Genomic DNA, 23,415 nt, shown 5'->3' on the forward strand with positions numbered 1-23,415 from the left:
GCCATGCCCTTATCACGGTACAGAGAGTATACTTTGGATGGCCAGTAAATGTATTTCCCTGCCACGCCAGGGAAGCCCGTATGGATGTGTGGGCTGTTTGGTCCCTGTTTCAGGTCCATGCGGCAGAATCTGCAGAGGCGGCCTGCTTGCTGGGATTCTGGCCTTTTCCTCTTCTTCTCCATCTTCTCCTCCACTCGTCTCTTGGTGGCCTCCAGCTCCCTCTGGAAGAATTCTGTCTCTGCAAAATCTACAAAGGGCATTCTGGAGTCAGAGAGTCCCTCAGCAGCATAACTTTGATGCACCTTTTTTGAGTAGTAGAAATAGCATACAGGCCCTTGCTGATAGAAAAAGAGAATGGTGATGAAAATGTATGCATGTGTTGGTGTTAGTAGGAACTCAACCAGCCATATTCTTACTTCTCCCACTTCTCACAGCTTCACAAGTTTAAAATGTCTAACAAACTTATTGTGGTAATCACTACACACTCATCTAAGCAAGCAGGAGGAGCAACATGACTCAATGAACAAGCATGCTTTCAAGTGTTAGTACCCATCACTTCTTAATTTGTTTTCAATAAAACATGTATGAAGAGAAAAACTGCATACTTACCATCACTGTGGTCGAAATCAGTTGATCATGGCGGAATCAATTCATAGTCCTTAGGACGGTTAGTATAACATACAAACATAGTATTAGAGGAATGTGGCTGGAACATGGCCAGAACACAGGCAATATAACAGTTTAAGTCAAGGTTCAGTTTTGGACAGCAATTCGTCATGTAAAAGAATTGCACTCCAGTCCTCCTGAAACCTTTTATTATTGAAAAACCTGCCTTTGCTCCTGGCGACACTTCTGGTATGGCAGGTGCTTCTACTGCTGGCACAGCAACTGGTTACACAATGACACAGAGAAATAAATAAGAAAGACATCAGATACACAATAGGCTTAGCCATCATCAAGTGTGACATTCAGTCAGTGTAATAACAGTGTACTTACAGATATGCGCTTCCAGCTTGGAGGGTGAGATGCTCAACATCTACGTCTCCAGCTCTTCATCCTCTTCTATCACTGTGGTGGAGACATGAATAAGTGCGTACAAAAAAAAAGAAGAAAAGAAAGTTTGCCCAATTTAACATGCATATGTCACATCATGTGTGTTTCAACATAAATACATGCAAAGAAAATTTAAAAGATAAAAATAAGTAAATACTAAGCTTATATTTCAAATTTAAAAATATGAATAAAACTTATGACTACGTTAACGTACCCAGGGGTTTAGCTGCTGCCTTTGAGGCAAGTGTAGCGGAGCTGAAGTGATTAGCTCGTGTGAGTCCTGCGTAAAGCCTTAGGTAGCGGGTAGCAGGTAGCCGAGTGGTTGCAGCGGCTACGTCACTCCCCCTGAGACCTGGTTAAGTAGCGTTGTTGCCGACAGGCTAACGGCAATTTGCCTTTAGCTCAACTGGCAACGACGCTGGCTTTAAGGGGTTGGCAGCGAGCAGTAAGAACCTCAGTTCGAAACTCGCTCGCTCGCCGACCCACGTAACATCATATTGAAAAAAAAAAAAAAAAAAAAAACACAACGCAAGATACCACCCGTTACACATGCTCAGCAGTCGTGGCAGCAGAGGCAGCTTGCTGCCTCTTCCTCAGGTACTGCTTGAACATGCGTGCGCTGGGATGCAGCTCTTCCCTAAGATGAAGTTTGCGTAGCCATCAGCTCTGCTATCCCATATCTCCTTCCAGGTGCTCTTGGCCCGGGAGCCGAAGCCAACGAGCTGGTCGTCGTCTGATGAGGATGCCGCAACACCCACTCCACTGGCCTCATAGTTGAGAAGAGACTGGATCTCTGCAAAACTCAGAGCATAATTCACAAAAGACAGTAGGCTGTCCTTGCTATTCCCTTCACCCATACAAATACCTGAGGCCTCCTCCTTCTGGAGGCTCTTGATAAGATACATAGTGTACCCTACATCATTTTCCAAAAGCCACCTGAAAGACTTGCCTTTGTACTTCCCAAACTGGAGGATGTATTCTGCCAGCACCTCCACGCTGTCTGAGGCATCCCCTCCTCTCTGACGGACCGCAGCCAGGGCATTCTTCTGCACAAGATCCTCTTTCAGGGGTGCAGATTTGTCCTGCATACTGGGGTTGTCCTTGATCCGTCTGGCTTCTTCACACGGGTCCTGGAGGAGAAATCCGAGTGGTCCCTTGCGGAACACAACACAGATTTTCCCCAGGAAGAACACAACCTTCTTGTGCATCTTGATCTACCACAAAAGAAAAAAACAGAATTTTAGATTTATTTTCAGAAGATCTTTTAAGACATTTATGAAACAAATACTGATATTTGTTATCTGATATTTGATTCTCCTTTGATTTGATCACCTTTGTAAACCTCAAAAAAGGTTTACAGATTTTAAAGGTCTATTAAAAATCTTGCTGCTGTGCATCTTCTCTGACTTTTGTACTTCAATCAAATAGTTCAAAAGGTCAAGAAAACAATACTTTTTCACACCTCTTTGACCCTTAGTCCCCGTGTCTGTGTGTGCGCGTCCATGCGCAGGCATGTGTGTGAGAACAAGGGGGAAGGAGGGTGGGGGTAACAGGGGCGGGAAAGCACTGTGTGTGTGAGAACAAGGGGGAAGGAGGGTGGGGGTAACAGCAGTGGAAAAGCACTGTCTGTGTGTGTGTGTGTGTGTGTGTGTGTGTGTGTGTGTGTGTGTGTGTGTGTGTGCGTGTGTGTGTGTGTGTGTGTGTGTGTGTGTGTGTGTGTGTGTGTGTGTGTGTGTGTGTGTGTGAGTGAGTGAGTGAGTGAGTGAGTGAGTGAGTGAGAGAGCCAGCAGGGGGGAGAAAGGTGAGAGGGGCCTGAGAAGTGGAAAAGTACTGTAACAGAAACACATGGCCCTTTTCTACAGTACAGGACATTGTCGGAGACGGACTGACAAGATGATTCAACGTCACGACATAAAAGCTATACAAATGAATATATAAAACGATCGTGTCCATTCATTATTTAGCGAGCAAGTTCACCACAAGCCACAGATGCTATTATTATGGCACAGGTCGAGTAGCAATAGTCATTAGCTAACGTTTGTGAGACATAAACACAACATCGTCAGAAACGGACTGACAACATTATTTAACGTCACGAAAATAAAACAATACACACGAATGTTAAAAACGATCATATTCATTCATTATTTGTCATGTCATTTCACCACAAGCCGCTATAGTTATCTCTTAGCAAGCAAGCGATGCTAGCCAACCGGAGACACACAATTAGCGTCAGTAAGGCGCTGACAAGCTATTATCGTATAACTACACGAAAAACGAACACATTATCGAAAAAAGGATTAGGTTCATTCATTATTTAGCACGTAATTACACCCAAGTTGCAGCGAACAGTAACGTTAACGTCACTGTAAGCGAGCTAACTGTTAAGAAAACATCTGGCGATATGAGTATAAATTTATCCTATGTTTGTACATTCATCCCAAACAACATATCTTACCTTGGATCGACGAACAATGCGTGTGAAGAGTCGCCGGTGACTGTCTAGTCTCAGCAGAAGTTCGCTTTAGAAGAAGTTTTGAAAGAGCGCGCGTCGTTAAAAAGTCGGAACAGCGCCGGAAAGCGACAGCGGTCAAAAATATATTACATCCGTAGTGGTTTAGGACTACCATTGAGAATGAATGGGAAACGGTTTAGGGCCGTTTAGCTAAACTATCCTCGGTCCCCGCGCGGGAGGCCCGGGTTCGATTCCCGGCCAATGCATGAGTGAGTGCTCTTTTGATCGTAACCGTGATTCCAATACCTAATCACTCCAATCCTGGCTTTCTTGTGATCTATCAAGAAGCTCTTCTATGAGTGTAAGATGGAACATTGGAGACTTTCCTCTCTACTATGCAATGGGAGACTGCGACCTGGGACATCTTTAAGCGCTCTTAAGTCAAGCTTATGAAGCAGAAGACTTGACTTAAAGCTTCTTTGTGCACAGTCAATCTCTAATTGGATAGCAATTCTTGGCTTTATTGGAGTCTATCAAGAAGCTCTTCCTTAAGTCAAAAGTGGGTCATTTCAGACGTCTTCTGTCTAGTCCAGTATCAGAGGGTGATGTTGGGCTTTGTCAAGGTGTCTGAAGAGGCGCATATCATGCACAAGATTTTACTGAAAGGCTCTTTTTGCACGGTCATTCATTTCTTGGTCAGCAAACTTTGGCTTCATTGGAATCTATCAAAATGCTCCTCTTGAAGTGTAAAGTGGGACATTTCAGACGTCTTCTGTCTAGTCCAGTATCAGAGGGTGATGTTGGGCTTTGTCAAGGTGTCTGAAGAGGCGCATATCATGCACAAGATTTCAGTGAAAGGCTCTTTTTGCACGGTCATTTTCTTCTTGGTCAGCAAACATTGACTTCATTGGAATCTATCAAAAAGCTCCTCTTGAAGTGTAAAGTGGGACATTTCAGACTTCTTCTGTCTCGTCCAGTATCAGAGGGTGATGTTGGGCGTGGTAAAGGTGTTCTCAGGTGTTCTCAGGTGATGCTTATCATGCATAACATTTCCCTTGAATGCTGCTTTTACACAGTCATTCTCCCCTTGGACAGCATAGCTTCTTCATGTCTTGCATTGGTGGTTCAGTGGTAGAATTCTCGCCTGCCACGCGGGAGGCCCGGGTTCGATTCCCGGCCAATGCATGAGTGAGTGCTCTTTTGATCGTAACCGTGATTCCAATACCTAATCACTCCAATCCTGGCTTTCTTGCGATCTATCAAGAAGCTCTTCTATGAGTGTAAGATGGAACATTGGAGACTTTCCTCTCTACTATGCAATGGGAGACTGCGACCTGGGACATCTTTAAGCGCTCTTAAGTCAAGCTTATGAAGCAGAAGACTTGACTTAAAGCTTCTTTGTGCACAGTCAATCTCTGATTGGATAGCAATTCTTGGCTTTATTGGAGTCTATCAAGAAGCTCTTCCTTAAGTCAAAAGTGGGTCATTTCAGACGTCTTCTGTCTAGTCCAGTATCAGAGGGTGATGTTGGGCTTTGTCAAGGTGTCTGAAGAGGCGCATATCATGCACAAGATTTCACTGAAAGGTTCTTTTTGCACGGTCATTCTCTTCTTGGTCAGCAAACCTTGGCTTCATTGGAATCTATCAAAATGCTCATCTTGAAGTGTAAAGTGGGACATTTCAGACTTCTTCTGGCTAGTCCAGTATCAGATGGTGATGTTGGGCTTTGTCAAGGTGTCTGAAGAGGCGCATATCATGCACAAGATTTCACTGAAAGGCTCTTTTTGCACGGTCATTTTCTTCTTGGTCAGCAAACATTGACTTCATTGGAATCTATCAAAAAGCTCCTCTTGAAGTGTAAAGTGGGACATTTCAGACTTCTGTCTCGTCCAGTATCAGAGGGTGATGTTGGGCGTGGTAAAGGTGTTCTCAGGTGATGCTTATCATGCATAACATTTCCCTTGAATGCTGCTTTTGCACGGTCATTCTCCCCTTGGACAGCATAGCTTCTTCATGTCTTGCATTGGTGGTTCAGTGGTAGAATTCTCGCCTGCCACGCGGGAGGCCCGGGTTCGATTCCCGGCCAATGCATGAGTGAGTGCTCTTTTGATCGTAACCGTGATTCCAATACCTAATCACTCCAATCCTGGCTTTCTTGTGATCTATCAAGAAGCTCTTCTATGAGTGTAAGATGGAACATTGGAGACTTTCCTCTCTACTATGCAATGGGAGACTGCGACCTGGGACATCTTTAAGCGCTCTTAAGTCAAGCTTATGAAGCAGAAGACTTGACTTAAAGCTTCTTTGTGCACAGTCAATCTCTAATTGGATAGCAATTCTTGGCTTTATTGGAGTCTATCAAGAAGCTCTTCCTTAAGTCAAAAGTGGGTCATTTCAGACGTCTTCTGTCTAGTCCAGTATCAGAGGGTGATGTTGGGCTTTGTCAAGGTGTCTGAAGAGGCGCATATCATGCACAAGATTTTACTGAAAGGCTCTTTTTGCACGGTCATTCATTTCTTGGTCAGCAAACTTTGGCTTCATTGGAATCTATCAAAATGCTCCTCTTGAAGTGTAAAGTGGGACATTTCAGACGTCTTCTGTCTAGTCCAGTATCAGAGGGTGATGTTGGGCTTTGTCAAGGTGTCTGAAGAGGCGCATATCATGCACAAGATTTCAGTGAAAGGCTCTTTTTGCACGGTCATTTTCTTCTTGGTCAGCAAACATTGACTTCATTGGAATCTATCAAAAAGCTCCTCTTGAAGTGTAAAGTGGGACATTTCAGACTTCTTCTGTCTCGTCCAGTATCAGAGGGTGATGTTGGGCGTGGTAAAGGTGTTCTCAGGTGTTCTCAGGTGATGCTTATCATGCATAACATTTCCCTTGAATGCTGCTTTTACACAGTCATTCTCCCCTTGGACAGCATAGCTTCTTCATGTCTTGCATTGGTGGTTCAGTGGTAGAATTCTCGCCTGCCACGCGGGAGGCCCGGGTTCGATTCCCGGCCAATGCATGAGTGAGTGCTCTTTTGATCGTAACCGTGATTCCAATACCTAATCACTCCAATCCTGGCTTTCTTGCGATCTATCAAGAAGCTCTTCTATGAGTGTAAGATGGAACATTGGAGACTTTCCTCTCTACTATGCAATGGGAGACTGCGACCTGGGACATCTTTAAGCGCTCTTAAGTCAAGCTTATGAAGCAGAAGACTTGACTTAAAGCTTCTTTGTGCACAGTCAATCTCTGATTGGATAGCAATTCTTGGCTTTATTGGAGTCTATCAAGAAGCTCTTCCTTAAGTCAAAAGTGGGTCATTTCAGACGTCTTCTGTCTAGTCCAGTATCAGAGGGTGATGTTGGGCTTTGTCAAGGTGTCTGAAGAGGCGCATATCATGCACAAGATTTCACTGAAAGGTTCTTTTTGCACGGTCATTCTCTTCTTGGTCAGCAAACCTTGGCTTCATTGGAATCTATCAAAATGCTCATCTTGAAGTGTAAAGTGGGACATTTCAGACTTCTTCTGGCTAGTCCAGTATCAGATGGTGATGTTGGGCTTTGTCAAGGTGTCTGAAGAGGCGCATATCATGCACAAGATTTCACTGAAAGGCTCTTTTTGCACGGTCATTTTCTTCTTGGTCAGCAAACATTGACTTCATTGGAATCTATCAAAAAGCTCCTCTTGAAGTGTAAAGTGGGACATTTCAGACTTCTGTCTCGTCCAGTATCAGAGGGTGATGTTGGGCGTGGTAAAGGTGTTCTCAGGTGATGCTTATCATGCATAACATTTCCCTTGAATGCTGCTTTTGCACGGTCATTCTCCCCTTGGACAGCATAGCTTCTTCATGTCTTGCATTGGTGGTTCAGTGGTAGAATTCTCGCCTGCCACGCGGGAGGCCCGGGTTCGATTCCCGGCCAATGCATGAGTGAGTGCTCTTTTGATCGTAACCGTGATTCCAATACCTAATCACTCCAATCCTGGCTTTCTTGCGACATTTCAGACTTCTTCTGGCTAGTCCAGTATCAGATGGTGATGTTGGGCTTTGTCAAGGTGTCTGAAGAGGCGCATATCATGCACAAGATTTCAGTGAAAGGCTCTTTTTGCACGGTCATTTTCTTCTTGGTCAGCAAACATTGACTTCATTGGAATCTATCAAAAAGCTCCTCTTGAAGTGTAAAGTGGGACATTTCAGACTTCTTCTGTCTCGTCCAGTATCAGAGGGTGATGTTGGGCGTGGTAAAGGTGTTCTCAGGTGTTCTCAGGTGATGCTTATCATGCATAACATTTCCCTTGAATGCTGCTTTTACACAGTCATTCTCCCCTTGGACAGCATAGCGTCTTCATGTCTTGCATTGGTGGTTCAGTGGTAGAATTCTCGCCTGCCACGCGGGAGGCCCGGGTTCGATTCCCGGCCAATGCATGAGTGAGTGCTCTTTTGATCGTAACCATGATTCCAATACCTAATCACTCCAATCCTGGCTTTCTTGCGATCTATCAAGAAGCTCTTCTATGAGTGTAAGATGGAACATTGGAGACTTTCCTCTCTACTATGCAATGGGAGACTGCGACCTGGGACATCTTTAAGCGCTCTTAAGTCAAGCTTATGAAGCAGAAGACTTGACTTAAAGCTTCTTTGTGCACAGTCAATCTCTGATTGGATAGCAATTCTTGGCTTTATTGGAGTCTATCAAGAAGCTCTTCCTTAAGTCAAAAGTGGGTCATTTCAGACGTCTTCTGTCTAGTCCAGTATCAGAGGGTGATGTTGGGCTTTGTCAAGGTGTCTGAAGAGGCGCATATCATGCACAAGATTTCACTGAAAGGTTCTTTTTGCACGGTCATTCTCTTCTTGGTCAGCAAACCTTGGCTTCATTGGAATCTATCAAAATGCTCATCTTGAAGTGTAAAGTGGGACATTTCAGACTTCTTCTGGCTAGTCCAGTATCAGATGGTGATGTTGGGCTTTGTCAAGGTGTCTGAAGAGGCGCATATCATGCACAAGATTTCACTGAAAGGCTCTTTTTGCACGGTCATTTTCTTCTTGGTCAGCAAACATTGACTTCATTGGAATCTATCAAAAAGCTCCTCTTGAAGTGTAAAGTGGGACATTTCAGACTTCTTCTGTCTCGTCCAGTATCAGAGGGTGATGTTGGGCGTGGTAAAGGTGTTCTCAGGTGTTCTCAGGTGATGCTTATCATGCATAACATTTCCCTTGAATGCTGCTTTTACACAGTCATTCTCCCCTTGGACAGCATAGCTTCTTCATGTCTTGCATTGGTGGTTCAGTGGTAGAATTCTCGCCTGCCACGCGGGAGGCCCGGGTTCGATTCCCGGCCAATGCATGAGTGAGTGCTCTTTTGATCGTAACCATGATTCCAATACCTAATCACTCCAATCCTGGCTTTCTTGCGATCTATCAAGAAGCTCTTCTATGAGTGTAAGATGGAACATTGGAGACTTTCCTCTCTACTATGCAATGGGAGACTGCGACCTGGGACATCTTTAAGCGCTCTTAAGTCAAGCTTATGAAGCAGAAGACTTGACTTAAAGCTTCTTTGTGCACAGTCAATCTCTGATTGGATAGCAATTCTTGGCTTTATTGGAGTCTATCAAGAAGCTCTTCCTTAAGTCAAAAGTGGGTCATTTCAGACGTCTTCTGTCTAGTCCAGTATCAGAGGGTGATGTTGGGCTTTGTCAAGGTGTCTGAAGAGGCGCATATCATGCACAAGATTTCACTGAAAGGTTCTTTTTGCACGGTCATTCTCTTCTTGGTCAGCAAACCTTGGCTTCATTGGAATCTATCAAAATGCTCATCTTGAAGTGTAAAGTGGGACATTTCAGACTTCTTCTGGCTAGTCCAGTATCAGATGGTGATGTTGGGCTTTGTCAAGGTGTCTGAAGAGGCGCATATCATGCACAAGATTTCACTGAAAGGCTCTTTTTGCACGGTCATTTTCTTCTTGGTCAGCAAACATTGACTTCATTGGAATCTATCAAAAAGCTCCTCTTGAAGTGTAAAGTGGGACATTTCAGACTTCTTCTGTCTCGTCCAGTATCAGAGGGTGATGTTGGGCGTGGTAAAGGTGTTCTCTGGTGTTCTCAGGTGATGCTTATCATGCATAACATTTCCCTTGAATGCTGCTTTTGCACGGTCATTCTCCCCTTGGACAGCATAGCTTCTTCATGTCTTGCATTGGTGGTTCAGTGGTAGAATTCTCGCCTGCCACGCGGGAGGCCCGGGTTCGATTCCCGGCCAATGCATGAGTGAGTGCTCTTTTGATCGTAACCGTGATTCCAATACCTAATCACTCCAATCCTGGCTTTCTTGTGATCTATCAAGAAGCTCTTCTATGAGTGTAAGATGGAACATTGGAGACTTTCCTCTCTACTATGCAATGGGAGACTGCGACCTGGGACATCTTTAAGCGCTCTTAAGTCAAGCTTATGAAGCAGAAGACTTGACTTAAAGCTTCTTTGTGCACAGTCAATCTCTAATTGGATAGCAATTCTTGGCTTTATTGGAGTCTATCAAGAAGCTCTTCCTTAAGTCAAAAGTGGGTCATTTCAGACGTCTTCTGTCTAGTCCAGTATCAGAGGGTGATGTTGGGCTTTGTCAAGGTGTCTGAAGAGGCGCATATCATGCACAAGATTTTACTGAAAGGCTCTTTTTGCACGGTCATTCATTTCTTGGTCAGCAAACTTTGGCTTCATTGGAATCTATCAAAATGCTCCTCTTGAAGTGTAAAGTGGGACATTTCAGACGTCTTCTGTCTAGTCCAGTATCAGAGGGTGATGTTGGGCTTTGTCAAGGTGTCTGAAGAGGCGCATATCATGCACAAGATTTCACTGAAAGGCTCTTTTTGCACGGTCATTTTCTTCTTGGTCAGCAAACATTGACTTCATTGGAATCTATCAAAAAGCTCCTCTTGAAGTGTAAAGTGGGACATTTCAGACTTCTTCTGTCTCGTCCAGTATCAGAGGGTGATGTTGGGCGTGGTAAAGGTGTTCTCAGGTGTTCTCAGGTGATGCTTATCATGCATAACATTTCCCTTGAATGCTGCTTTTACACAGTCATTCTCCCCTTGGACAGCATAGCTTCTTCATGTCTTGCATTGGTGGTTCAGTGGTAGAATTCTCGCCTGCCACGCGGGAGGCCCGGGTTCGATTCCCGGCCAATGCATGAGTGAGTGCTCTTTTGATCGTAACCGTGATTCCAATACCTAATCACTCCAATCCTGGCTTTCTTGCGATCTATCAAGAAGCTCTTCTATGAGTGTAAGATGGAACATTGGAGACTTTCCTCTCTACTATGCAATGGGAGACTGCGACCTGGGACATCTTTAAGCGCTCTTAAGTCAAGCTTATGAAGCAGAAGACTTGACTTAAAGCTTCTTTGTGCACAGTCAATCTCTGATTGGATAGCAATTCTTGGCTTTATTGGAGTCTATCAAGAAGCTCTTCCTTAAGTCAAAAGTGGGTCATTTCAGACGTCTTCTGTCTAGTCCAGTATCAGAGGGTGATGTTGGGCTTTGTCAAGGTGTCTGAAGAGGCGCATATCATGCACAAGATTTCACTGAAAGGTTCTTTTTGCACGGTCATTCTCTTCTTGGTCAGCAAACCTTGGCTTCATTGGAATCTATCAAAATGCTCATCTTGAAGTGTAAAGTGGGACATTTCAGACTTCTTCTGGCTAGTCCAGTATCAGATGGTGATGTTGGGCTTTGTCAAGGTGTCTGAAGAGGCGCATATCATGCACAAGATTTCACTGAAAGGCTCTTTTTGCACGGTCATTTTCTTCTTGGTCAGCAAACATTGACTTCATTGGAATCTATCAAAAAGCTCCTCTTGAAGTGTAAAGTGGGACATTTCAGACTTCTGTCTCGTCCAGTATCAGAGGGTGATGTTGGGCGTGGTAAAGGTGTTCTCAGGTGATGCTTATCATGCATAACATTTCCCTTGAATGCTGCTTTTGCACGGTCATTCTCCCCTTGGACAGCATAGCTTCTTCATGTCTTGCATTGGTGGTTCAGTGGTAGCATTCTCGCCTGCCACGCGGGAGGCCCGGGTTCGATTCCCGGCCAATGCATGAGTGAGTGCTCTTTTGATCGTAACCGTGATTCCAATACCTAATCACTCCAATCCTGGCTTTCTTGCGATCTATCAAGAAGCTCTTCTATGAGTGTAAGATGGAACATTGGAGACTTTCCTCTCTACTATGCAATGGGAGACTGCGACCTGGGACATCTTTAAGCGCTCTTAAGTCAAGCTTATGAAGCAGAAGACTTGACTTAAAGCTTCTTTGTGCACAGTCAATCTCTGATTGGATAGCAATTCTTGGCTTTATTGGAGTCTATCAAGAAGCTCTTCCTTAAGTCAAAAGTGGGTCATTTCAGACGTCTTCTGTCTAGTCCAGTATCAGAGGGTGATGTTGGGCTTTGTCAAGGTGTCTGAAGAGGCGCATATCATGCACAAGATTTCACTGAAAGGTTCTTTTTGCACGGTCATTCTCTTCTTGGTCAGCAAACCTTGGCTTCATTGGAATCTATCAAAATGCTCATCTTGAAGTGTAAAGTGGGACATTTCAGACTTCTTCTGGCTAGTCCAGTATCAGATGGTGATGTTGGGCTTTGTCAAGGTGTCTGAAGAGGCGCATATCATGCACAAGATTTCAGTGAAAGGCTCTTTTTGCACGGTCATTTTCTTCTTGGTCAGCAAACATTGACTTCATTGGAATCTATCAAAAAGCTCCTCTTGAAGTGTAAAGTGGGACATTTCAGACTTCTTCTGTCTCGTCCAGTATCAGAGGGTGATGTTGGGCGTGGTAAAGGTGTTCTCTGGTGTTCTCAGGTGATGCTTATCATGCATAACATTTCCCTTGAATGCTGCTTTTGCACGGTCATTCTCCCCTTGGACAGCATAGCTTCTTCATGTCTTGCATTGGTGGTTCAGTGGTAGAATTCTCGCCTGCCACGCGGGAGGCCCGGGTTCGATTCCCGGCCAATGCATGAGTGAGTGCTCTTTTGATCGTAACCGTGATTCCAATACCTAATCACTCCAATCCTGGCTTTCTTGCGACATTTCAGACTTCTTCTGGCTAGTCCAGTATCAGATGGTGATGTTGGGCTTTGTCAAGGTGTCTGAAGAGGCGCATATCATGCACAAGATTTCAGTGAAAGGCTCTTTTTGCACGGTCATTTTCTTCTTGGTCAGCAAACATTGACTTCATTGGAATCTATCAAAAAGCTCCTCTTGAAGTGTAAAGTGGGACATTTCAGACTTCTTCTGTCTCGTCCAGTATCAGAGGGTGATGTTGGGCGTGGTAAAGGTGTTCTCAGGTGTTCTCAGGTGATGCTTATCATGCATAACATTTCCCTTGAATGCTGCTTTTACACAGTCATTCTCCCCTTGGACAGCATAGCTTCTTCATGTCTTGCATTGGTGGTTCAGTGGTAGAATTCTCGCCTGCCACGCGGGGGCCAGTCGCGGATAGTTGTAACAGACAAACAGCCAATGAGAATGCAGATTTTTTTCTTGTCCATGGTGCTGAAAATGCCAAGCGTTTTAATGAATTTTTATTTTAAATTCCCCATAAGACGGGGTTCAAATCCCGATTGAGGTGATACCAAGTTTTTGAAATATGAGTAAAAAGCATTGAAAATGCTTGGATTTTGAAAATTATTTAACCAATACTTAGTTTCTGTAGTTTATATCAAATTTATTTGATTAATCAGTAATGTAAATAGTCGATGTACTACTCAGGTTTATCCAATGTAAACATCATTTATGGTTAGATAGCATGGTTAAATTGAGAAAAAGGAATTGTGTAGAATAGTATATGCTATATCATTTTTATTCAAGCACAATAAGGACTCAATGTAATATTTTAATTACACTTCAATTTTATTTATGAACAGAGTTTCACTAACAAATAAATAGTCAAATGACAATTATAGACATACATATATCCCTATGCTGCAAATGACTGTGAACAAAACAAAACTATATGTGTATTATAAAATACTACTGCTACTACTAACATTATTAATACTAATAATACTAATACTGATAATAACAATAATAACAATAAACAAAAATAATCAAAACTATGTACATACAATTAAATTTATACATATTTGCACATGTACTTTGTCATATTTACATATTTACAGCTATATAACATCTAGTTTTATCTATACAGAAGATCAGAGAACATATAAACACCCAGAACCATCATTCAATCGACCTTCTATACATATAAATTAAGATTAGAGAACATATAAACATATAAACACCCAGAACCATCATTCAATCGACCTTCTATACATATAAATTAAGATTAGAGAACATATAAACATATAAACACCCAGAACCATCATTCAATTGACCCTTCTATACACATAAATTATTTTTACTTTTCTGAAATCCATCTTTGTCTCTCTAATTCGTAAAAAGGAGACTCCTGAAACTCCTTCCAGTCCATCTCCTTGGCCATGCCCTTATCACGGTACAGAGAGTATACCTTGGATGGGCAGTAAATGTATTTCCCTGCCACGCCAGGGAAGCCCGTATGGATGTGTGGGCTGTTTGGTCCCTGTTTCAGCTCCATGCGGCAGAATCTGCAGAGGCGGCCTGCTTGCTGGGATTCTGGCCTTTTCCTCTGGAGCCTCTTCTTCTCCATCTTCTCCTCCACTCGTCTCTTGGTGGCCTCCAGCTCCCTCTGGAAGAATTCTGTCTCTGCAAAATCTACAAAGGGCATTCTGGGGTCAGAGAGTCCCTCAGCAGCATAACTTTGATGCACCTTCTTTGAGCAGTAGAAATAGCGTACAGGCCCTTGCTGATAGAAAAAGTGGATGGAGGATCCATCATTTTCATAGCGAGACTTAGGCTGTCCGCAGGCAAGACAGGTCTTTGTATGTCTTTTCTTCTGCTCTGGCTGGTGCTGCTGCTGCTGCTGCTGCTGCTGCTTCTCCAAGATGCCCTCCACAATTTTCTCAATAGCGTCTGGTGTCAGAGATGTGGTCAGGGCAGGTGTAGGAGGGTTCACAATGGCCGGCTCCATGGTGACCACAGGAACAGTGGCTGTCTCACTCCCCTCTGTTAAAGAGTGCCACAGCTGCTGAGTCTCCAGAAGTTTTTCCTGGCTTGTGTTCAAAGAGGAACTGGTGTTAAGAAGTTTAGCCCGGTGCTTCACATAGCGGGATATGTGTAGCTTGGTTGTGGGGTGCAACAGGCTGTTGGGATCTGTGGCCGACCGATAGACCCTGTCTGCATATTCCTGATCCACAAGCTTCAGAATGTCCTTCTCCCCGTGGTACTTCTGGAGCAAGCTGTCAATCGCCTCTTTCATGGGTGGTGTCCAGCGTGTGTGGTCCAACACAAAAACCCGTCCACCCGTCTTTACAGGTCCAGTGCGGGCGCTCCTTGGTGAGGACCTCAGCGGCAGGGGCAGGGCATGTGAGACTTCTGAAACACAGTAAAGCGCATAATAGTTCCTCAGTTAATCATTTCAACTAATTACAATATAATGCAAAAGTGTATGCCTAAAATAGTATGTTAACTTACCCACTGCTGCTGCAGGCTCCTGGCCATCATCTGGCGGCATCTCCAGCTTTAGCAGGGCACCAGGAGAGAGCAGACGGCCAACGAATGGTGCTGGTCCAGGGGATGTCATGGCAGAGCTGGAGAAGGGTGGCTCATCTGGAGCTAGGACTTGGGCAGGAGCAGGTGTCTGCACAGGGGACGGAGGCACAAGAGCAGCTGGTTGATCTCGCTTTTGCGTTCTGTGCTTGTCCCAATCCAAAGGGACTGGACGGCAGCCTGGCTCTCTGTACTCTAGGCCAAACTTCTCTCCGGTGTCTCTGTCAGAGAGGTGAAGCGCAGGGTACTTCTCCTGTCCAGTCACTCTTCCGGAAGCACAGTTTAACTCGACCATTAAAGTTGGATCAAACACAGCAGGGAGGATGACGCCTGGCTGCTTAAGGTCCACCAGCCGCTGGTAGTTCCACCGTGCCACCCCTGTCATGCCCTGGGCCTGGAACAACTCAGGGGAGACATGAGTCCCGGTGACCCACTGAGCCTGGTGGAAATGGTACCCCTCCTGCTGAGATGTACCTCTGACAGGGATCCAGACGGGGACTTTGGCGCCTTCACCAGGTACGTGATTCAGCTGAAGAGTTCCACCATACCTATACATTGTGCCCTCTGAGAGTTCAGGGTCACTGAGGCAACCACGGAGAATGTGCACTCTCTGTATGCGCCACGTCTTCAGCATGGATGGCTTGAAGAGTGGGACATTGTTGGGGTCCGTGGCCTGGTGAAAATGCTTCAGCACTTTCTCCACTCTGTTTAGCAGCTCAGCAGGTTGTGGTATTTTTGTTCTGCAGTGTTCCCGTATATGCTGTTTGGTGGGATTGGGTGGATGGATACCACAGAATACGTAGGCGTCTTGCAGCTTCTTCAGGTCCTCCTGATCCACCACAGTAAAGGCAGCAGAGAGGAGCTGGCAGAAAGTGCTGTACAGAGGGTGATGCTCAGAGGTGCACTCCCGGGTAAAACGCCTCAGGCAGTGAAACAAGTCCAGCTTCACAACGATGTTGGTGTTGTAATGTGACCGTGAGGCACAATTGTTAAGCAGTGGTCCAGAGGTGGCATCAGCAACAATGGAAGGGGTGGTCTTCCAGGCATCCCAGTGCAGATGTTCACCAGGTGTGCAGTCCGCGATCTTAAATGGAGCACAGCAATCCCTAAAATGCAAGGCACAAGGAAATATATATATACATCTATATTTTTTTAAAAGACACATTGTTAATGACACATAACATTGACAGTCTGAATGACAGCGAAAAGAGAGGATGGCTGTTCTCACCTGTCCATCCAGTGGTAGCCTGCCTTTTCCACTCCAGCATCGCTGTACCTCTTGGCCATTCCCTGGTACATGGGTTGTAAGGACCTCTCAGTCTCAGACTGAACCATCACCCAGGAAACAATCAACCAGTTCTCGTTCATGACGGCGTAACTGGACATGACTCCAGATGCCAGTGTCACTTTCTGTGCCACCTTCCTGGTGTGGTCAGACCTGAAGATCTGCCCAAAAGTGCCCTGGAGGATTTTGGACATGGCTGGCTCTTGACGCCTGAACTCATCTAGTAGGCAGTCAGTCAGGTAGTAAGCGGACACGGAGACTCCGCACCAGCCATCTGCATCATCATATGGCCCAAAGGCACGTGGCGTGTCTTCCTTCCGAAGGAACTGCCCAATGGTCCTCTGCCCATACACGCCGGCCTCAGCATCCCTGACGCTTTCTATGGCATGCAGGTAAGCCAGGTGAGCTCGTTCATACTTGAGGTGCATGAGCTCATTTACCTGGTTTGCCATGTCTGTTGGTGACTTGCCGGTGCGCCTCAGCTCATCCATCACAGACTTGCAGATGGCTTTCTTGTAGGTGATGAACGCGGGCAGAAGGTTGGTAAACCTCTTGGGCAGCTTCTCCAGCCACCGTGGACTGTCAGCAAACCAGTTCCTCCGACAGGCTTTGCAGCAGAGTCGAGAGGACAAGATGTAATACTGCCCACTGGTGCCAACAATCACCCGAGGCCTGCCCACACCAGCAGAGACCACCTGCGGATGAGGACAGCCATGGAGACACGGCAGGATGTAGGTGTTCCTCAGCCTGACCATGATGTCACTCTCGGGTTTCCATATGAAAAATGGGTGGAGCTGAAAGAAGTTGGGGGATGGGAGCTCAGCCGCCCTATCGATGAGCTCCGGCTGTGGAGGAAGACGCCACAGGGAAACTGTGTTCCCAGGGTTCCGCACTGGGCGAGACCCAGGCCACAAACCGAGATCCTGAAGCTCAGTCCTCATCCACAGCTTCTGGTGTTGAGAACAGTTCCAGCTGCTCACGTCGTGGTCATATGCAGGCAGGACAACTGGAACAGGTGGCTTAGCTGAGGGTGCTAGAATTTAAAAAGGAAGATGGATAGAATCACACTGAGTTAAATGATGTCTGTATTAAGCGGAGGTTTAGCTGAACATCAGCTCTACACTAAAATGGAAACATACCTGGAGTTGACTCAGGCCTCTCTGTGCTTGTCGGGCCTGCTGTCTCCTTCACCAGGAATGCCAACTCTGGTGGAAGGGCCACAGGTGTCTTGCTCTTCACACCTGGTGAGGCTGGAGCTACAGGAAAGTAAATGAACCAATCATTATCTTTATGTTACTGAAATTAACACAATACTGAATATATATATATATATATATATATATATATATATATATATATATATATATATATATATATATATATATATATATATATGTGTGTATATATATATATATATATATATATATATATATATATATATATATATATATATATATATGAACAGAATTACAGTGTTTTTACCATCAACTGGTGATGCCTGCAGTTCAGCGGTTGTATCGGGACAGGGTTTGGACAGCGCCGCAGTTGGAACTACAACAGAAAGAGTGATCAGTCATTTCAGAATTCTAAATGTATGCATGTGTTGGTGTTAGTATGAACTCAACCAGCCATATTGTTACTTCTCCCACTTCTCACAGCTTCACAAGTTTAAAATGTCTAACAAACTTATTGTGGTAATCACTACACACTCATCTAAGCAAGCAGGAGGAGCAACATGACTCAATGAACAAGCATGCTTTCAAGTGTTAGTACCCATCACTTCTTAATTTGTTTTCAATAAAACATGTATGGAGAAAAAAAACTGCATACTTACCATCACTGTGGTCGGAATCAGTTCATCATGGCGGGATCAATTCATAGTCCTTAGGACAGTTAGTATAACATACAAACATAGTGTTAAAGGAACGTGGCCGGAACATGGCCAGAACACAGGCAATATAACAGTTTAAGTCAAGGTTCAGTTTTGGAGAGCAATTCGTCATGTAAAAGAATTGCACTCCAGTCCTCCTGAAACCTTTTATTATTGAAAAACCTGTCTTTGCTCCTGGCGACACTTCTGGTATGGCAGGTGCTTCTACTGCTGGCACAGCAACTACACACGGACACAGAGAAATAAATAGGAAAGACATCAGATACACAATAGGCTTAGCCATCATCAAGTGTGACATTCAGTCAGTGTAATAACAGTGTACTTACAGCTATGCGCTTCTAGCTTGGAGGGTGAGATGCTCAACATCGCCGTCTCCAGGTCTTCATCCTCTTCCATCACTGTGGTGGAGACATGAATAAGTGAGTACAAAAAAAAGAAGAAAAGAAAGTTTGCCCAATTTAACATGCATTTGTCACATCGTGTGTTTCAACATAGATGCATGCAAAGAAATTTTAAAACATTATTTCTGGTCATGAGTAAATACTAAACTTATATTTCAAATTTAAAAATATGAATAAAACTTATGACTACGTTAACATACCCAGGGGTATAGCTGCTGCCTTTGAGGCATGCTCAGCAGTCGTGGCAGCAGAGGCAGCTTGCTGCCTCTTCCTCAGGTACTGCTGCAGCTTGAACATGCGTGTCCCTGGGACGCAGGTCTTCCCCAAGACGAAGTTTGCGTAGCCATCAGCTCTGCTATCCCATATCTCCTTCCAGGTGCTCTTGGCCCGGGAGCCGAAGCCAACGAGCTGGTCGTCGTCTGATGAGGATGCCGCAACACCCACTCCACTGGCCTCATAGTTGAGAAGAGACTGGATCTCTGCAAAACTCAGAGCATAATTCACAAAAGACAGTAGGCTGTCCTTGCTATTCCCTTCACCCATACAAATACCTGAGGCCTCCTCCTTCTGGAGGCTCTTGATAAGATACATAGTGTACCCTACATCATTTTCCAAAAGCCACCTGAAAGACTTGCCTTTGTACTTCCCAAACTGGAGGATGTATTCTGCCAGCACCTCCACGCTGTCTGAGGCATCCCCTCCTCTCTGACGGACCGCAGCCAGGGCATTCTTCCGCACGAGATCCTCTCTCAGCGGTGCAGATTTGTCCTGCATACTGGGGTTGTCCTTGATCCGTCTGGCTTCTTCAGACGGATCCTGGAGGAGAAATCCGAGTGGTCCCTTGCGGAACACAACACAGATTTTCCCCGGGAAGAACACAACCTTCTTGTGCATCTTGATCTACCACAAAAGAAAAAAATAAAATTTTAGATTTATTTTCAGAAGATCTTTTAAGACATTTATGAAACAAATACTGATATTTGTTGTCTGATATATGATTCTCCTTTGATTTGATCACCTTTGTAAACCTCAAAAAAGCTTGGGTCTATTAAAAATCTTGCTGCTGTGCATCTTATCTGATCTTTGTACTTCAGTCAAATAGTTCAAAAGGTCAAGAAGACAATACTTTTTCACACCTCTTTGATCCTTAGTCCCTGTGTCTGTGTGAGCGCGTCCATGCGCAGGCATGTGTGTGTGAGAACAAGGGGGAAGGAGGGTGGGGGTAACAGGGGCGGGAAAGCACTGTGTGTGTGTGTGTGTGTGTGAGAGAGTGAGAGAGAGAGCCAGCAGGGGGGAGAAAGGTGACAGGGGCCTGAGAAGTGGAAAAGTACTGTGTCTGTCAGTTGGAAAGTACATTGCACCTTGATAACATTGTATGGGACATACAGGCTTTGCGCTAACAAAGACAGAAACAGAAACACGTGGCCCTTTTCTACAGTACAGGACATTGTCGGAGACGGACTGACAAGATGATTCAACGTCACGACATAAAAGCTATACAAAATGAATATACAAAACGATCGTGTCCATTCATTATTTAGCGAGCAAGTTCACCACAAGCCACAGAGGCTATTATTATGGCACAGGCCGAGTAGCAACAGTCATTTGCCAAGTGAGCGATGCTGTAACTTTATCAACGTAACATTGTCATAAACGGACCGTATAAGTTATAGGCTATACAACGGTCTCACCCGAGCGATGCTAACGTTTGTGAGACATAAACACAACATCGTCAGAAACGGACTGACAACATTATTTAACGTCACGACAATAAAACAATACACATGAATGTTAAAAACGGTCATATTCATTCATTATTTGTCATGTCATTTCAACACAAGCCGCTTTAGTTATCTCTTAGCAAGCGAGCGATGCTAGCCAACCGGAGACACACAATTAGCGTCAGTAAGGCGCTGACAAGCTATTATCGTGTAACTACACGAAAAACAAACACATTATCGAAAAAAGGATTAGGTTCATTCATTATTTAGCACGTAATTACACCCAAGTTGCAGCGAACAGTAACGTTAACGTCACTGTAAGCGAGCTAACTGTTAAGAAAACATCTGGCGATATGAGTATAAATTTATCCTGTGGTTGTACATTCATCCCAAACAACATATCTTACCTTGGATCGACGAGCAATACGTGTGAAGAGTCGCCGGTGACTGTCTAGTCTCAGCAGAAGTTCGCTTTAGAAGAAGAAGTTTTGAAAGAGCGCGCGTCGTTAAAAAGTCGGAACAGCGCCAGGAAGCGACAGCGGCCAAAAATATATTACATCCGTAGTGGTTTAGGACTACCATTGAAAATGAATGGGAAACGGTTTAGGGCCGTTTAGCTAAACTATCCTCGGTCCCCGCGCGGGAGGCCCGGGTTCGATTCCCGGCCAATGCATGAGTGAGTGCTCTTTTGATCGTAACCATGATTCCAATACCTAATCACTCCAATCCTGGCTTTCTTGCGATCTATCAAGAAGCTCTTCTATGAGTGTAAGATGGAACATTGGAGACTTTCCTCTCTACTATGCAATGGGAGACTGCGACCTGGGACATCTTTAAGCGCTCTTAAGTCAAGCTTATGAAGCAGAAGACTTGACTTAAAGCTTCTTTGTGCACAGTCAATCTCTGATTGGATAGCAATTCTTGGCTTTATTGGAGTCTATCAAGAAGCTCTTCCTTAAGTCAAAAGTGGGTCATTTCAGACGTCTTCTGTCTAGTCCAGTATCAGAGGGTGATGTTGGGCTTTGTCAAGGTGTCTGAAGAGGCGCATATCATGCACAAGATTTCACTGAAAGGTTCTTTTTGCACGGTCATTCTCTTCTTGGTCAGCAAACCTTGGCTTCATTGGAATCTATCAAAATGCTCATCTTGAAGTGTAAAGTGGGACATTTCAGACTTCTTCTGGCTAGTCCAGTATCAGATGGTGATGTTGGGCTTTGTCAAGGTGTCTGAAGAGGCGCATATCATGCACAAGATTTCACTGAAAGGCTCTTTTTGCACGGTCATTTTCTTCTTGGTCAGCAAACATTGACTTCATTGGAATCTATCAAAAAGCTCCTCTTGAAGTGTAAAGTGGGACATTTCAGACTTCTTCTGTCTCGTCCAGTATCAGAGGGTGATGTTGGGCGTGGTAAAGGTGTTCTCTGGTGTTCTCAGGTGATGCTTATCATGCATAACATTTCCCTTGAATGCTGCTTTTGCACGGTCATTCTCCCCTTGGACAGCATAGCTTCTTCATGTCTTGCATTGGTGGTTCAGTGGTAGAATTCTCGCCTGCCACGCGGGAGGCCCGGGTTCGATTCCCGGCCAATGCATGAGTGAGTGCTCTTTTGATCGTAACCGTGATTCCAATACCTAATCACTCCAATCCTGGCTTTCTTGCGATCTATCAAGAAGCTCTTCTATGAGTGTAAGATGGAACATTGGAGACTTTCCTCTCTACTATGCAATGGGAGACTGCGACCTGGGACATCTTTAAGCGCTCTTAAGTCAAGCTTATGAAGCAGAAGACTTGACTTAAAGCTTCTTTGTGCACAGTCAATCTCTGATTGGATAGCAATTCTTGGCTTTATTGGAGTCTATCAAGAAGCTCTTCCTTAAGTCAAAAGTGGGTCATTTCAGACGTCTTCTGTCTAGTCCAGTATCAGAGGGTGATGTTGGGCTTTGTCAAGGTGTCTGAAGAGGCGCATATCATGCACAAGATTTCACTGAAAGGTTCTTTTTGCACGGTCATTCTCTTCTTGGTCAGCAAACCTTGGCTTCATTGGAATCTATCAAAATGCTCATCTTGAAGTGTAAAGTGGGACATTTCAGACTTCTTCTGGCTAGTCCAGTATCAGATGGTGATGTTGGGCTTTGTCAAGGTGTCTGAAGAGGCGCATATCATGCACAAGATTTCACTGAAAGGCTCTTTTTGCACGGTCATTTTCTTCTTGGTCAGCAAACATTGACTTCATTGGAATCTATCAAAAAGCTCCTCTTGAAGTGTAAAGTGGGACATTTCAGACTTCTTCTGTCTCGTCCAGTATCAGAGGGTGATGTTGGGCGTGGTAAAGGTGTTCTCTGGTGTTCTCAGGTGATGCTTATCATGCATAACATTTCCCTTGAATGCTGCTTTTGCACGGTCATTCTCCCCTTGGACAGCATAGCTTCTTCATGTCTTGCATTGGTGGTTCAGTGGTAGAATTCTCGCCTGCCACGCGGGAGGCCCGGGTTCGATTCCCGGCCAATGCATGAGTGAGTGCTCTTTTGATCGTAACCGTGATTCCAATACCTAATCACTCCAATCCTGGCTTTCTTGTGATCTATCAAGAAGCTCTTCTATGAGTGTAAGATGGAACATTGGAGACTTTCCTCTCTACTATGCAATGGGAGACTGCGACCTGGGACATCTTTAAGCGCTCTTAAGTCAAGCTTATGAAGCAGAAGACTTGACTTAAAGCTTCTTTGTGCACAGTCAATCTCTAATTGGATAGTAATTCTTGGCTTTATTGGAGTCTATCAAGAAGCCATTCCTTAAGTCAAAAGTGGGTCATTTCAGACGTCTTCTGACTAGTCCAGTATCAGAGGGTGATGTTAGGCTTTGTCAAGGGGTCTGAAGAGGCGCATATCATGCACAAGATTTCACTGAAAGGCTCTTTTTGCACGGTCATTCTCTTCTTGGTCAGCAAACCTTGGCTTCATTGGAATCTATCAAAAAGCTC

The 23,415-nt window shown here is 44.7% G+C and overlaps 2 protein-coding genes and 12 non-coding genes across 14 annotated transcripts; 12 read left to right on the forward strand and 2 right to left on the reverse strand.

The window, feature by feature from the left end:
• Positions 1 to 1,646: 1,646 nt before the first annotated feature.
• On the reverse strand, positions 1,647 to 18,198 carry LOC118784800. The gene is made up of 6 exons (XM_036539229.1): positions 18,195 to 18,198; positions 17,561 to 17,677; positions 16,365 to 17,454; positions 15,062 to 16,242; positions 14,019 to 14,962; positions 1,647 to 2,267 (listed from the first exon to the last, which is right to left on the reverse strand). Exons 1-6 carry the CDS (start codon positions 18,196 to 18,198, stop codon positions 1,647 to 1,649), a joined length of 3,957 nt encoding a protein of 1,318 aa, XP_036395122.1.
• On the forward strand, positions 4,623 to 4,693 carry trnag-gcc. Its single transcript has one exon. It is a non-coding gene; the product is annotated as a tRNA-Gly (tRNA).
• trnag-gcc lies at positions 5,529 to 5,599 on the forward strand. Its single transcript has one exon. It is a non-coding gene; the product is annotated as a tRNA-Gly (tRNA).
• Positions 6,448 to 6,518, forward strand: trnag-gcc. Its single transcript has one exon. It is a non-coding gene; the product is annotated as a tRNA-Gly (tRNA).
• trnag-gcc lies at positions 7,354 to 7,424 on the forward strand. Its single transcript has one exon. It is a non-coding gene; the product is annotated as a tRNA-Gly (tRNA).
• trnag-gcc lies at positions 7,852 to 7,922 on the forward strand. Its single transcript has one exon. It is a non-coding gene; the product is annotated as a tRNA-Gly (tRNA).
• On the forward strand, positions 8,771 to 8,841 carry trnag-gcc. Its single transcript has one exon. It is a non-coding gene; the product is annotated as a tRNA-Gly (tRNA).
• trnag-gcc lies at positions 9,690 to 9,760 on the forward strand. The gene has a single exon. It is a non-coding gene; the product is annotated as a tRNA-Gly (tRNA).
• On the forward strand, positions 10,609 to 10,679 carry trnag-gcc. Its single transcript has one exon. It is a non-coding gene; the product is annotated as a tRNA-Gly (tRNA).
• trnag-gcc lies at positions 11,515 to 11,585 on the forward strand. The gene has a single exon. It is a non-coding gene; the product is annotated as a tRNA-Gly (tRNA).
• On the forward strand, positions 12,434 to 12,504 carry trnag-gcc. The gene has a single exon. It is a non-coding gene; the product is annotated as a tRNA-Gly (tRNA).
• LOC118793931 lies at positions 17,641 to 20,893 on the reverse strand. Its single transcript, XM_036552021.1, has 7 exons — positions 20,842 to 20,893; positions 18,914 to 19,613; positions 18,639 to 18,710; positions 18,475 to 18,534; positions 18,256 to 18,304; positions 17,904 to 17,972; positions 17,641 to 17,677 (listed from the first exon to the last, which is right to left on the reverse strand). The coding sequence occupies exons 2-5, from the start codon at positions 19,605 to 19,607 to the stop codon at positions 18,297 to 18,299; spliced, it is 834 nt and encodes a 277-aa protein (XP_036407914.1). The 5' UTR covers positions 19,608 to 19,613; positions 20,842 to 20,893; the 3' UTR covers positions 17,641 to 17,677; positions 17,904 to 17,972; positions 18,256 to 18,296.
• A 1,062-nt stretch (positions 20,894 to 21,955) lies between these two features.
• Positions 21,956 to 22,026, forward strand: trnag-gcc. Its single transcript has one exon. It is a non-coding gene; the product is annotated as a tRNA-Gly (tRNA).
• Positions 22,027 to 22,874: 848 nt separating this feature from the next.
• On the forward strand, positions 22,875 to 22,945 carry trnag-gcc. Its single transcript has one exon. It is a non-coding gene; the product is annotated as a tRNA-Gly (tRNA).
• The last annotated feature ends 470 nt before the right edge of the window (positions 22,946 to 23,415 follow it).

Source organism: Megalops cyprinoides, chromosome 1, assembly GCF_013368585.1.
Source record: "Megalops cyprinoides isolate fMegCyp1 chromosome 1, fMegCyp1.pri, whole genome shotgun sequence".
NCBI classification, from domain to species: Eukaryota; Metazoa; Chordata; class Actinopteri; order Elopiformes; family Megalopidae; genus Megalops; species Megalops cyprinoides.